Here is a 12727-nt window from a genome sequence, read left to right as displayed (position 1 = left end):
GATGTTTTGAACTCGCCGATATTAACTGACACTCTCTGGAAGCTCCGCCCCCTTCCCCACGTCTCACTCGACTCAATTTTCCGGCTTGAAAGATGCGGCCTCGCTTTCTGTCACAGTAAACGGAGAATATTTTGAGTTCATTAACATGAAATAAAATCTATCAATGTACATTAGACACATATATAGCTAACATTAGACATGTATATAGCTAACATTAGCTAGCTATATTTATTAGTGCGCATGTAAACGTTTCAAGTGTCTAAATCTTAACTAAAACAATCAAGAGGCTGCTTTTTCCCCCAAGTGCCTGGCATATGCAAAATATTCTGCTACATGGTCAAGTTTTGATTAGATTTTCATTTTACGTGAAAATAAATAAAAGTATTAAAGAACGTCCAAACGTTTCTTGAGCTATCGGCTACATTTGTGGAGCGAAAAATGATGTAAAGTAGTTTTTTTTTTTTTTTTTTCATTGTCAGTCCATTCTTTAAAAATGGCAGCATCCAAATTTAAATGAGTCCATAATGCGAAGAGTGTATATTAGTATCTGTGGCTGTTGCCATGGTTACAGGACATGCGGCGGCGGTGTCGTTCTTATCGCAGGTCACATGACCTCTTCTTCTCCGTAAGAGAGGTACGCAGTTATCTCTTCTGCCACTCTTCACTGGCTCTGTCAATCAGTATCTCACACACACACACACACACACACACACACACACACGCCCACCTCATTTACTGGATGAACTGGCACCAATACAACCTTCTACATCACTTTATCTGATGTCATAAAGACGGTATTTTTTCACATCGTCTGCTTTTTTTTTTGCGTCTCCGCTGGACGTTCGTGTCCACTCCGAAGTTTCGTGTGTGTGTGTGTGTGTGTCCGTGTATCTGTGTTTTACGTTGATGAGAACTGCCAAGCTGCAACAAGCTCTCTCTCATTCATGGTTTGGTTTGTGTTCGTCTTTAAATTTTTATTTCTGGGTTAAAAAAAAAAAAAAAAAACCCTGCAGGTTACGTTGTCGTTTCTATAGTAACAACTCATTCACAGGGACAAGTACGACAGATGCTCTATGTAAACAGAATTAAAAAAAAAAAAAAAGTGTGTAATTGTTGATATGGTGACGTTTTCTGTAAATAGAGGTTTGTTTGGCATTTATGGAAGGAGTCTCCAGTGTCTTTTTGTCTTATTAACTTCACGAGGGTCAAAAACAGAGGCTTGTGAAGGAACAACTGTTTATATCTGCTATAACATACAGTAAGTATAGCGTAAGTTAGCATGCTTGCTAATACACGAGCTACAATCCTAATACAAGCTAATACTTGTAGACTTTCGTTTCAGCGTAGCTTCTGACTGGGGAAAAAAAAAACCGTAAAATCTGGATTAGCTAAACTTCAGGGAAGCTAGCGTCCGAGTCGAATCACAGTGCAAGTATGTTTCTGTTCCGCCATATTGTGCACTATGCCGGGGCGTAGACGCGATGTTTTAATCACGTATTTCACACGTTCATTGATCTGATTATCAGCGTTACCATAGAAACAACTGTTAAGTAGATTGATGTCGTTATAGTTTTACCTCAGTTGTTTTGGAGATAGTTATGTTTTATGACAGGAAATAACTGGGAAATAACTTCGGATTGCCAAAATGGCCGCCGTCTGGGTAAAATTTTACTAGAAGGAATATTTTTAAATAGCTAAGCTAGCTAAATTACTAGCTGCTGGTAATTCTGACAGGAACGCTAAATGTTTAACATATCTCTGCATATTCTTACTCCTGGTGTTTATTTCTTCTATATAAACTACTTTTATTGATTTATTTATTTTCATTAGCTGTTGCTAGCTTGTTTTTTCCACGTAAGAAAACATACATTTAATCATTTAGAAATGGTTTCTTCGCTGACAGGATGAGTAACAAGCCTCGAACGTGGAATCAGTATTTTTTTTTCCTGAAGATTTTCAGGAACCTCACAATGATTCCTCACAGGAATTCTTTGTTTCTCACAACCTCCGAGAAAAAAAACAAAACAAAACAAAAAACCCGTCAGCCCCGTTCCGTGTCTGACAACGACAGACGTTTCCGATGCGTTATCGTGCTGCTTGTTTGAAAAAACCCCCAGTGGCTTTTTTCTTTTTTTTTTTTTTTTTTTTTGACATAGATGGAACATTTCACGTAACCCTCACCACCACCACACCACCACCATCCGCCTTTTCCTCCTTTTTCTTCTCCCTGTTCATGTTGTTATTGAAGTAAGAGATGCAGGTAGGCACCTGTGCCTCTGGCACTGTGTGTAACACACACACAACACACACACAACACACACACACACACACACATAAAACAAGAGCAGTTGCAGTACCTCTCAGATTATTTGTTTGGCCATTAATGCTAACCCTGAGGACACGAGCGCAAAATGGATTTAAAGTCTGTGTGGACAGGAGTACAAGGTCCAATACTGAAGGATTTTGTGTGTGTGTGTGTGTGTGTGTGTGTGTGTGTGTGTGTGTGTGTGTTAGAGCATGACCGCCAGGCTGTATTTCATTTTTTTTCTGCCTTATAGCTTCCTCTGTTACTCACTCTAACATTGTAAAAGTGTTTTTAGAGTTCTTCAGAATTTGTTGTCGATTTCTTCTTTTCCCAAAGAAAACACATCCAAAATAGCTTCGTTTGACTATATGCTACAATCCGTGTTATCATCCATTCAGTCCATGACTGTGCTTTTTCTGATTTCTTTCCACAAAACAAACACATCGTTTCATGTAAAACAAGCATTCAAATCCTTACACGGCTGATAGTACGACAACGGGAAGCTAACCGTGATGAATAATGTGATTGGTTAGTGATTACTTACCACATTGCTACCTGTTTTTACTTTCCTGAAGCTAGGGATACTGAAGCGTTGTAATTGGCTCACCTTTGTGACGTGTTTTGTGTGCAGTTCAGCCACTTTTAAAAGGAATTCTTCTTTGTGAAAACAAATTTGTGATCATAAACCCTGCACCCTAACAAGCCCAGAATCGAGCCCAAAAAGTGCTTGGGCCCCTTAATCGCTGCTTGCAGCTATGTTGTTATCGAGTATTCGGACCAAAATACATGCTGGATTTAGAAACACTCAGAAAGGGCTAGATCTGTGAATGATCAAATGTGATGTGACGATGTAGCAGCGCTTCAACGTCACGGTAAAAAAAAAAAATGATGACACGTTTCTATCCTGGTGGGCGTGGTCTCTTCTAGGATGACCCCGCCCTTTTTTGCAGGGCATGAAGTGTCAACGCCTATAGAGTGATGTGTTAGACAACACTCTGTAAAGACATCTGGAAGAACATCTTCATTACATTTCTGGAGATGTGTAGAATCAACGTTGTGGTGTATTGAAGATGTTCTAGCGGCTCTAGGTCGCACTTTACGTTGTTTTTTCCTTTAAATTGTCACCCGTAGGTATCTCAGCCTAAACACATGTATGTGTTTGCGCTTGAGTATATGTTCGTGCATGGTCCACTGTATTGTCCGCGAATCCAGCTTTTGGTTATGAATATGAGTGTGTGTAATGTGTAGGTGTGTGTAAGTGTGTGTAATGTGTTCTGTGGTTCTCGGCTTTGATAGCGCAGCAGGAAAGCAGGAGGTCAGCGAGGCAGATCAGGGCTGGTAAATGATCCAAGAAGGAGCTAATGGAGCACAGTGATAGCTACTTGCCCTCTGGGTGTGTGTGTGGGTGTGTGGGGGTGTGTGTGTGTGTGTGTGTGTGTGTGTGTGTGTGTGTGTGTGTGTGTGTGTGTGTGTGTGTGAGTGAGTGATTGATACTGATAGAAAATTACTACACACCTCTGATCTCATTTCGGTCTTCTGACTGAAATTCTTACTGAAGCCGGTTGCCGAGAGTGTGGAACGCTTCATCAGGAATGCTGTTAGGAATTTCAAATATAAAATAGCTTTCATTTGAATTTGAACTTTTTTTGGAATTTCATAATTCCATATGTGTTATTCCGCATTAGTGTTAATTAGGGGGCCAAGCACCAAAGGTGTAATTGTATATCATCTTCTTCTCCTTCTTCTTCTTTAAATACTTTGATATTGGAGTCTATGGCAGCCCACAGAATTCTTCATAAGTGTTTTTGTGACATTTGGCACAGTGATGGAGGATAGTCTCAGCTACCTACTCAGCCATTTTGGTGTATACAGGGCAAAGTTGAGCATACGTTTCAACAATAACACAACGTTATAGAAAAGCGACTCCAATTTCTTCTAATTCTTCTGGTCAAGCCGAGTTCAAGGGATACCATGATGTTAAGTTCCAATCAGATCAGATTTTCAGCCATTTTTAATTTGGCTCACAGCATAATCAGACAAAACACAAATGAATCTGATGGCGAAGTCGCCAAACAGGAAGTGAGGTTGTTTCACAGCAACAGTGTGATGTATTCAGACGTGTTGTCTAAGTTTTGTATACATTCACCTCTAGGGGGTGCTATAATTCAAATTTGTAAAACTGCTTCTAACTTCTGATTATCTGCTTTCTGATGATTCTGGGGCAGGTGCCTAGTGTTCATGACGTAACAAATCTTCGATTTTCAGAATAGGAATTTTGAATATTTTTTTTGCTTCATGTCCTAGACACTTCGTCTAAACTTTGATATGCAACATGGTTCGTTTGTAATTCATTAAAAATATTGACTGATCTGCGAAATATTGATTGCGAAGGCTCTAAAAACTTGAAGTGCGGTCATATCTAAGTAATGGCTAGACGTACTGCCATCAAATTTATTTAATCTCATTAGGAACAAGCACTGATGGTCCTGTTGGCTTCTGGTCTGTTGCTAAGGAGTAGGGCCAAAAAGTGCTTGGCCCCCTTAATCGCTGCTATATTGCTTTCATTATTATTCTAAAATAAATAAAAATGAAGATCTTCTGTGAGCAGGGGTGTATAAACTTATGCTTGGTTGTGAATGCATTCAAAAAATTAAAGAGGGGTGTGTGCGTGTGTGCGTGTGTGCGTGTGCGTGTGTGTGTGTGTGTGTGTGTGTCTTTGTTTCCACAGCAGGCTCACCAGAACAGTGGAAATTTCTGGAGACATGGGACCTCTAGGAATTAAAGTTGTACCTTATCTTTCTTCACTGAGTGGGCGGTAAGTATAGACACACACACACACACACACACACACACACACACACCCAGGAGGGAAATGTCTTATGTGAAAGAAACACATAGAGATGTGAAAATGCGAAGGTCAAAAACATAAGTGTGTTTTGTGGACAAATACACTCACTTGATGTGACAGGAAGTGACCCTTGGGTTGAAGGTGTCTCACTTCCTGTTGTAGCTGGTGTGTGTGTGTGTGTGTGTGTGTATTCCCTCATGATTTGTTCAAGGAATGCTGCTGTTCTTATCTCTACTCCATTCAGCTTCATTCTTTCACTTTTTTAACACTCATTTTTCTCTCTTTGGGGGAGAAAATGTGTTCTGTGACCTGCTGATCTCTTGTAGGTATGAAAAGCAGTTTGGCACACACACACACACACACACACACACACACACACACACACACACACACACACACAGAAATATTGGCACCCTCCATAAAAATAAGCCCAAATGATCGTATAACATAAACATGACACGCATTAATTCAAACGTGAGACCAAAATAATAAGAGGAAATATTTCTCTTCGATTTATTTTCTAACAAACAACAATAATAATTTCTCTCAAAGATGTATGGACCAAAATTAATGACACCCCTAAAGAACATTTGAAGTCTTGGACCAGTATCTGTGTACAAGAGCCTCCAAAAGTGTTAGACATTACAAGAAGAAGCTCTTATTCTCTTCAGGGCACGAGTCACAATATAGCAGTTGTAAGGGTGCCAATAATTTTGGGGGGGAAAAAGTGTTTTGTGGAATTACTGTTAGCACTCAGATTTATTTTTTACAGCAATTTGCCAATGATTATAATGTTTTCTTAATTAACACATAACATATTGTCCTTTTTTTATCCATTTATAGTTACATTTAATGCTGTGGATAATGATTACACATTTTCCTTTGTTAAATAGCGACACATTTTTTTAATAAAAGTTTGTGTGTGTGTGTGTGTGTGTGTGTGTGTGTGTGTGTGTGTGTGTGTGTGTGTGTGTTTTAGGCCACTGGGCCTCCACGTTAAAGGCATCGAGGAGAACAGTCGCACGAAGAGAGAGGGCATCTTCGAGGAGGACGAGTGCATCGTACAGATCAACGACACCGAGCTCATAGACACGTCTTTCGCTCAGTATGAACTTGCACCTTCCTCATCGCCACTCTATCATCGCTCCATCATCGCTCTGTCCTTCTTTTCGGGGAGCTCTCGCTCCATTCTGTCGTTCGCGGCTTGTCGTCTCCGTCTCTGACACGCACACGTTCTCGTGTTCTCTCAGATTCTCTCCGAGCCTCGGCTTCTCACTTCACGTCCCGCTCTTCTTCGTCTCGTGGATTAGTGCTGTTAACTTTCATCATCATATCAGAGCTCCAGAGTGACTGAGAATGAAATGAAGTGAGAGAGAGAGCGAGAGAGAGCGAGAGAGAGCGAGAGAGAGCGAGAGAGAGCGAGACAGAGAGAGAGAGAGAGAGAGAGAGAGAGAGTTTTTAAAACCTCCTTATTAATCAATTGTCAATCAAATAGCATTAAAAAGTAAAACTATTGATTCTTAGATTATAAAATTAAAAGAGAGACAGAGATGAAATTTCTCTTCTCAATTCTTCTCGTTCTTTTCTCTTCCTTATTCTTTCTCTTCTCTTCTGAATTCTTCTCTTCTCGTTCTCTTCTTTATTCTTCTCTTCTCATCTCTTCTTATTCTTCTCTTCTCATCTCTTCTTATTCTTTCTCTTCTCTTCTCGTTCTTCTGCTCCTCTTCTTGTTCTTTTTTCTCCTCATCTCGTTCTCTCTTATTCTTTCTCTCCTCTTCTCATCTCATTCTTTCCCATTTCTTACTTTCTCTTCTCATTCTTTATCTTCTCAGCTCGTTCTTTCTCTTCTTTTCTCTTCTCATTCTTTCTCTTCTCTTCTTGTTCCTTCTCTTCTCTTTTCTCTTCTCGTTCTTTCTCTTCTCTTCTCTTCTCTTCTTGTTCTTTCTCTTCTCTTTTCTCTTCTCGTTCTTTCTCTTCTCTTCTCTTCTTGTTCCTTCTCTTCTCTTTTCTCTTCTCGTTCTTTCTCTTCTCTTCTCTTTTCTCTTCTCTTCTCTTCTCTTCTCTTTTCTCTTCTCGTTCTTTCTCTTCTCTTCTCTTCTCTTCTTGTTCCTTCTCTTCTCTTTTCACTTCTCGTTCTTTCTCTTCTCTTCTCTTCTCTTCTCTTCTCTTCTCTTCTCTTCTTGTTCCTTCTCTTCTCTTTTCACTTCTCGTTCTTTCTCTTCTCTTCTCTTCTCTTTTCTCTTCTCGTTCTTTCTCTTCTCTTCTCTTCTCTTCTCTTCTCTTCTTGTTCCTTCTCTTCTCTTTTCACTTCTCGTTCTTTCTCTTCTCTTCTCTTCTCTTCTCTTTTCTCTTCTCGTTCTTTCTCTTCTCTTCTCTTCTCTTCTCTTCTCTTCTTGTTCCTTCTCTTCTCTTTTCTCTTCTCGTTCTCTCTTCTCTTCTCTTCTCTTCTTGTTCCTTCTCTTCTCTTTTCTCTTCTTGTTCCTTCTCTTCTCTTTTCTCTTCTTGTTCTTTCTCTTCTCTTCTCTTCTCTTCTTGTTCCTTCTCTTCTCTTTTCTCTTCTCGTTCTTTCTCTTCTCTTCTCTTTTCTCTTCTCGTTCTTTCTCTTCTCTTCTCGTTCTTTCTCTTCTCTTCTCTTCTCTTTTCTCTTCTCGTTCTTTCTCTTCTCTTCTCTTCTTGTTCCTTCTCTTCTCTTTTCACTTCTCGTTCTTTCTCTTCTCTTCTCTTCTCTTCTCTCTTCTCGTTCTTTCTCTTCTCTTCTCGTTCTTTCTCTCCTCTCCTCTTCTCTCCTCTCAGAGGGTGGTGTCCTGACGCTGTTGTTCTTTCTCGTGCAGGTCTCAGGAGATGTTCCGTCAGGCCATGTTGTCCCCTGTCGTGCGATTGGAGGTCCTCCCCATGTCCAACAAGCTCCAGTACGAGAAGAGCCTCATCAGCCAGATATTCAGCAACTTTGACTCCGCCCACACCGTCGTCCCTAAACCGAAGAGTCCCTTCATGCTTCGGAAAGCCGACGTTAAATTCTCTGACCCCGCCCCTTCCTCTTCCCCCTCTTCTCTGACTCCGCCTCCGAGAGAGGAGCCCACCATGAGACGCAGCCCCATCTTCGTGGAGCGTCGTGAGCAGACCCCGCCTCCTCCCGTCAGTGCCTCGCCCACACCCAGGAGTCGCAGCGAAAGCCCCGCCTCCACAGTAAACCCCGCCCTTATCGCACTAACAAACGCTAACAAGAAAGGTGGCAGGAAGTTGATCAATTTAAGAAAAGGTGTGTAAAGAGTGTGTAAACACACCTGTGTGACCTTCACTCATTCGTCTCATCTCACTCATGTCTGTCTTTCTCTCCGTCTGTCTTTCTCTCTCTCTCTCTCTCTCTCTCTGCTCGTCTCACATCTCCTCTGTTCTCATTTTGTTTTGTCTCCTCTGTTGTTTATTTTCTTCTCTTCTCACTTTTTCGTTAACGTTTTTGTTCTCCTGTGTGTGTGTGTTTGTGTGTGTGTTTGTGTGTGTGTTTGTGTGTGTGTTTGTGTGTGTGTGTGTGTGTGTGTGTGGTCTCTTTCTTCTGTTTGATCTCTTCTTCTTTCATACGTCTCTCTTCTCCTTTTTATTGTTTTTTTTTGTTTTTCTCTTTTCCTCTTGTCACTTTTTGTAAGTCTCTTCTCTTGATTTTCCTCTTTTTTTATTTCTACCCTCTTCTCATTTATTCTTCTCTTCTTTTCCTAGTTTTTTGTTGTCTCTTCTGTTCTTTTTTTCTTTTTGCTCCTTCTCTTCTCATCTCATCTATTCTCTTTTTCTTAATTTTCGTCATCTCATTTTTGTCTTTATTCTCATTTTCTTCCTCGAATGTTTTCCTTGTTTGTTTGTTTTTTTTTTTTTTACTGTCACGTCTCTTCTCATGTTGTTTTCTTTTTTTCTTCTTCTTTTTTTTCTTAAATTTCTCTTCTCATTTTCTTCTCTTATTTTTTCTTGTTTTTTGTTCCTCTCTTCTTTCCTCTCCTATTTCCTCTCCTCTCCTCTCCTCTCTCCTCCTCTCCTCTCCTCCTCTCCTCTCTCCTCCTCTCCTCTCCTCCTCTCCTGTGATTGACAGCTGCTCCAGGTGTTAAACTTTAATGAAAGTCAGTCAGGTGCTCCGTCGGGAGATGGGATTTCATCATTCGCCATCTTTAGTATGCTGGAGCTCTTTCTATCCTGTGTAAGATCTTTCAGTCGTGACTGTGTGTGGTGGAGAGAGAGAGAGAGAGAGAGAGAGAAAGAGAGAGTGAGAGAGTGAGAGAGAAAAAAAAGAAAGACAGAGCTTCAGTAATCACACGTGCACACGTGAGGAGGGCGGAGTCATGGAGTCTCCCTGTACTTCTGCCTTCCTCGCCGTGTCTCTCTCTCTCTTCTCCTCCTTTTTCCTCTTCTTCTATCTCTCCCTCCATCCACTTTCCTTCACTCCGTCGATGTGCTGGCGTGTGAAATTAAAGCGCAGACACGCTCTTATTCCCTGAACACAGAGGAGTTCTGCGGTCCAGCTCTCAGTCGCCGGGTCACGTGTTCATCCCTAAAGAATTTTAACCTACTTATTTCTTACGTAATAAAATTACACGTTAAAGGTGCGTCCTCACTTAGCACGATGCTAGGTCACAGCGGTACAAGATAAAAACACAAGACAAAAACCAGTTGTTGATTCATTTTCTATAGCACAGTTCTATATAACGTACGTTATTGTTTGTATTAGAGATGACGTGATAACGATAACGATAACGATACCGATACTGCAACCTCGAGTATCAGCTAGTATCAACATTCATCAGATATTTTTTCCATTTAAAACTACCATGATATTTTTTCGAAGAATTTCACTCTACAAAAAACCAGTAAAAAAAAAAAACATAGCTACGTAGCTAAAAACACGACTTAGACGCAACTGCAGCTTTTTTATTCAGTCTTTAACTAAGACTATGCAAATGTAATAATGCTACGTTCGACTGAAGGTCTTAATTTGGAATTTCCACCCCCGAGTGGGTAAAAACAAAAAAAAACGCTCCCTCAACATGGAATTCCGAATCAAAATGGCTGCTCACAGCATCAACAGTAAACAAAGTAGTACTTTTAAACGAGTTCTGCTGTGTCTGTATAATTGTTTACTTTAGATTAATGTATAAATCTATAACATTGACTACGAAGTTTGGCTTTAGCTGGCTAGCTTGTTGCTAACAAAAAACAAACACGGTGGTGTCCGTTGTTTTTAGCTCAAACACACAGAGGTCGAAAATGACGTAAGTCCGTGTTCTGACTTTCCGCTTCCGAGGTGAAACGAACGCAGTGTAAATATATTAAGAAACCAGTCGTAATAAAAACACAATCATGTCTCTTTATACGGAAATATTTCCAGGTTTTAATTCATGTGACATTTATATAATTCAAATGTACGAAATTTATATTCGAGCATCAATAGAAGCTCCTCGGCTAATAATAAAATTTTTTTTAAAATGTTCTTACTTACCAAACAAAAATGTATATATACGTTTATGTGATGAAGGCTTCTGAAAGTAGATGTATTAGTGCGTAAGGAAGGAGTCTCCAGTGTCAGCTGTTTGTAACAGTTTACGATATCTTTGAGTGAGTGAGGAAACGACTGTTTATAGCTGCTAAGTGAGAACAGGAACTAACTTGTTTCATGGACGTCCCACAACATTAAATGTAACGATAAACAGATAAAACGTATAACGTGTCGTTCTTTAATTAAATAAAGAATCGTTAGCTTGGGCAGTTTGCGTATTGTTAGAGCGAAATAGCTTTGCTACGTAACGTAATAAATCTCACGGTGGTGTGTTCTGTTCTGTTCTGTTCTGTTCTGTCGCTCAGGTCCCGACGGTCTCGGCTTCACCGTGGTGACCAGAGACTCGGCCGTTCACGGGCCTGGACCCATCCTGGTGAAGAGCATCCTGCCCCGCGGTGCTGCTGTGAAAGACGGACGCCTGCAATCCGGGGACCGCATCCTGCAGGTGTGTACCGTTTAACTCCTTCTTTCCCTTCATCACCGGAGCTGTGGACACAGTGCTCCTGTTTTCTTTCTTTCTTTCTTTTTCAGTTATCTGTTTTTTCTTTTGTTTCTTTGTTTGTCACTTCCTTTCTTTCTCTATTTATCTATTTATGTCTGTTTTTTTTTCCTATTATCTATCCATTTGTCTGTCTGTGTGCCTCTTTCTTTCTTTCTTTTCAACTATCTGTCTGTTTTTTTCTTTTGTTCCTGTTTGTGTGTTTGTTTTTATTTGTTTGTCTCTTCCTTTCTTTCTTCTGTTTATCTATTCATCTGTCTGTTTGCGTTTCTTTCTGTTCTCTGTCCAGTTGTCTGTCTGTGTGCCTTTTTCTTTCTTCCTTCCTTCCTTCCTTCCTCTCTACCTTTATATCTTCCTTCCTTTCTTCCTTTCTCTCTTCCTTCATTACTTCCTTCCTTCTTTCCCTTCTCCCTTCCTTCCTTGGGCCTGAATGGTAACAGCTGGAAGATTTTGCTTTATTATTTCAGGTCTAACGTTTGATCTTTTTTTTTTTTTTTTTACTCACAGACACATGAACAGTCCGTTTTATTTTTTAATATAAGTGATATTTACACAGAATCAAAATTCCTCGTACCTCATGTAATTTTAAGCAATAAAAAAAAAAATCGAAAGAATCTGCATGTGTGTATAACTCATTCCTGCATGAAAGGGTGAAATGCGTAACGGAGGAAGTATCAGAGTAAACGAGTGATGAGAGAGAGAAAGGCACTGACTCGGGGACGAGCTGCTCCGAGGAAACATTACTGCAGTAATTCCAGCTGATGGATTTAACCCTGATGTTTGGAATTTATTTCCGCAGTGAAGATTTTCATATGGTTTTCATATCGTATAAACACGCTGCAGCTCGCCGTAACACGCTGACGTGTGCGTGCGTGTGTGTGTGTGTGTGTGTGTGTGTGTGTGTGTGTGTGTGTGTAGGTAAACGGAGTGGACATCAGCGGTTACAGACAGGAGGAACTGGTTGCGATGTTACGCAGCACGAAACAGGGAGAGACCGTCTCACTCTTAGTGTCCAGACAAGAGGAACCGTTCTTACCTCGAGAACTGGTCAGTCTGTCTGTCTCTCGCTCTGTCTGTCTCTCGCTCTGTCTGTCTCTCTCTCTGTCTCTCGCTCTGTCTGTCTCTCGCTCTGTCTGTCTCTCGCTCTATCTGTCTCTCGCTCTGTCTGTCTCTCGCTCTGTCTGTCTCTCGCTCTGTCTATCTCTCGCTCTGTCTGTCTCTCGCTCTGTCTGTCTCTCGCTCTATCTGTCTCTCTCTCTGTCTCTCGCTCTGTCTCTCACTCTCTGTCTATCTCTTGCTCTCTCTGTCTCTCGCTCTGTCTGTCTCTCGCTCTCTCTGTCTCTCGCTCTGTCTGTCTCTCGCTCTCTCTATCTCTCGCTCTGTCTGTCTCTCGCTCTATCTGTCTCTCGCTCTGTCTGTCTCTCGCTCTGTCTGTCTCTCGCTCTCTCTATCTCTCGCTCTCTCTGTCTCTCGCTCTCTCTGTCTCTCGCTCTGTCTGTCTCTCGCTCTATCTCTCGCTCTGTCTGTCTCTCGCTCTGT

The 12727-nt window shown here is 41.0% G+C and overlaps 1 protein-coding gene across 5 annotated transcripts in view; it reads left to right on the top strand.

The window, feature by feature from the left end:
* Window positions 1-12727, top strand: part of pard3ba (par-3 family cell polarity regulator beta a) — a 123617-nt gene that overhangs the window by 38171 nt on the left and 72719 nt on the right. For 2 of the 5 annotated variants that reach the window (XM_053230000.1, XM_053230002.1), the window contains 5 exons: window positions 5037-5120; window positions 6133-6258; window positions 7985-8412; window positions 10995-11134; window positions 12107-12235. In XM_053230000.1, coding sequence (XP_053085975.1) covers window positions 5037-5120; window positions 6133-6258; window positions 7985-8412; window positions 10995-11134; window positions 12107-12235 — 907 coding nt within the window. The other 3 variants (XM_034300163.2, XM_053230001.1, XM_053230003.1) reach the window with 2 other exon arrangements.

This window comes from Pangasianodon hypophthalmus, chromosome 26, assembly GCF_027358585.1.
Source record: "Pangasianodon hypophthalmus isolate fPanHyp1 chromosome 26, fPanHyp1.pri, whole genome shotgun sequence".
NCBI classification, from domain to species: Eukaryota; Metazoa; Chordata; class Actinopteri; order Siluriformes; family Pangasiidae; genus Pangasianodon; species Pangasianodon hypophthalmus.
The sequence above is the reverse complement of the archived record's forward strand: the minus strand, read 5'-3'. Positions and strand labels throughout refer to the sequence as shown.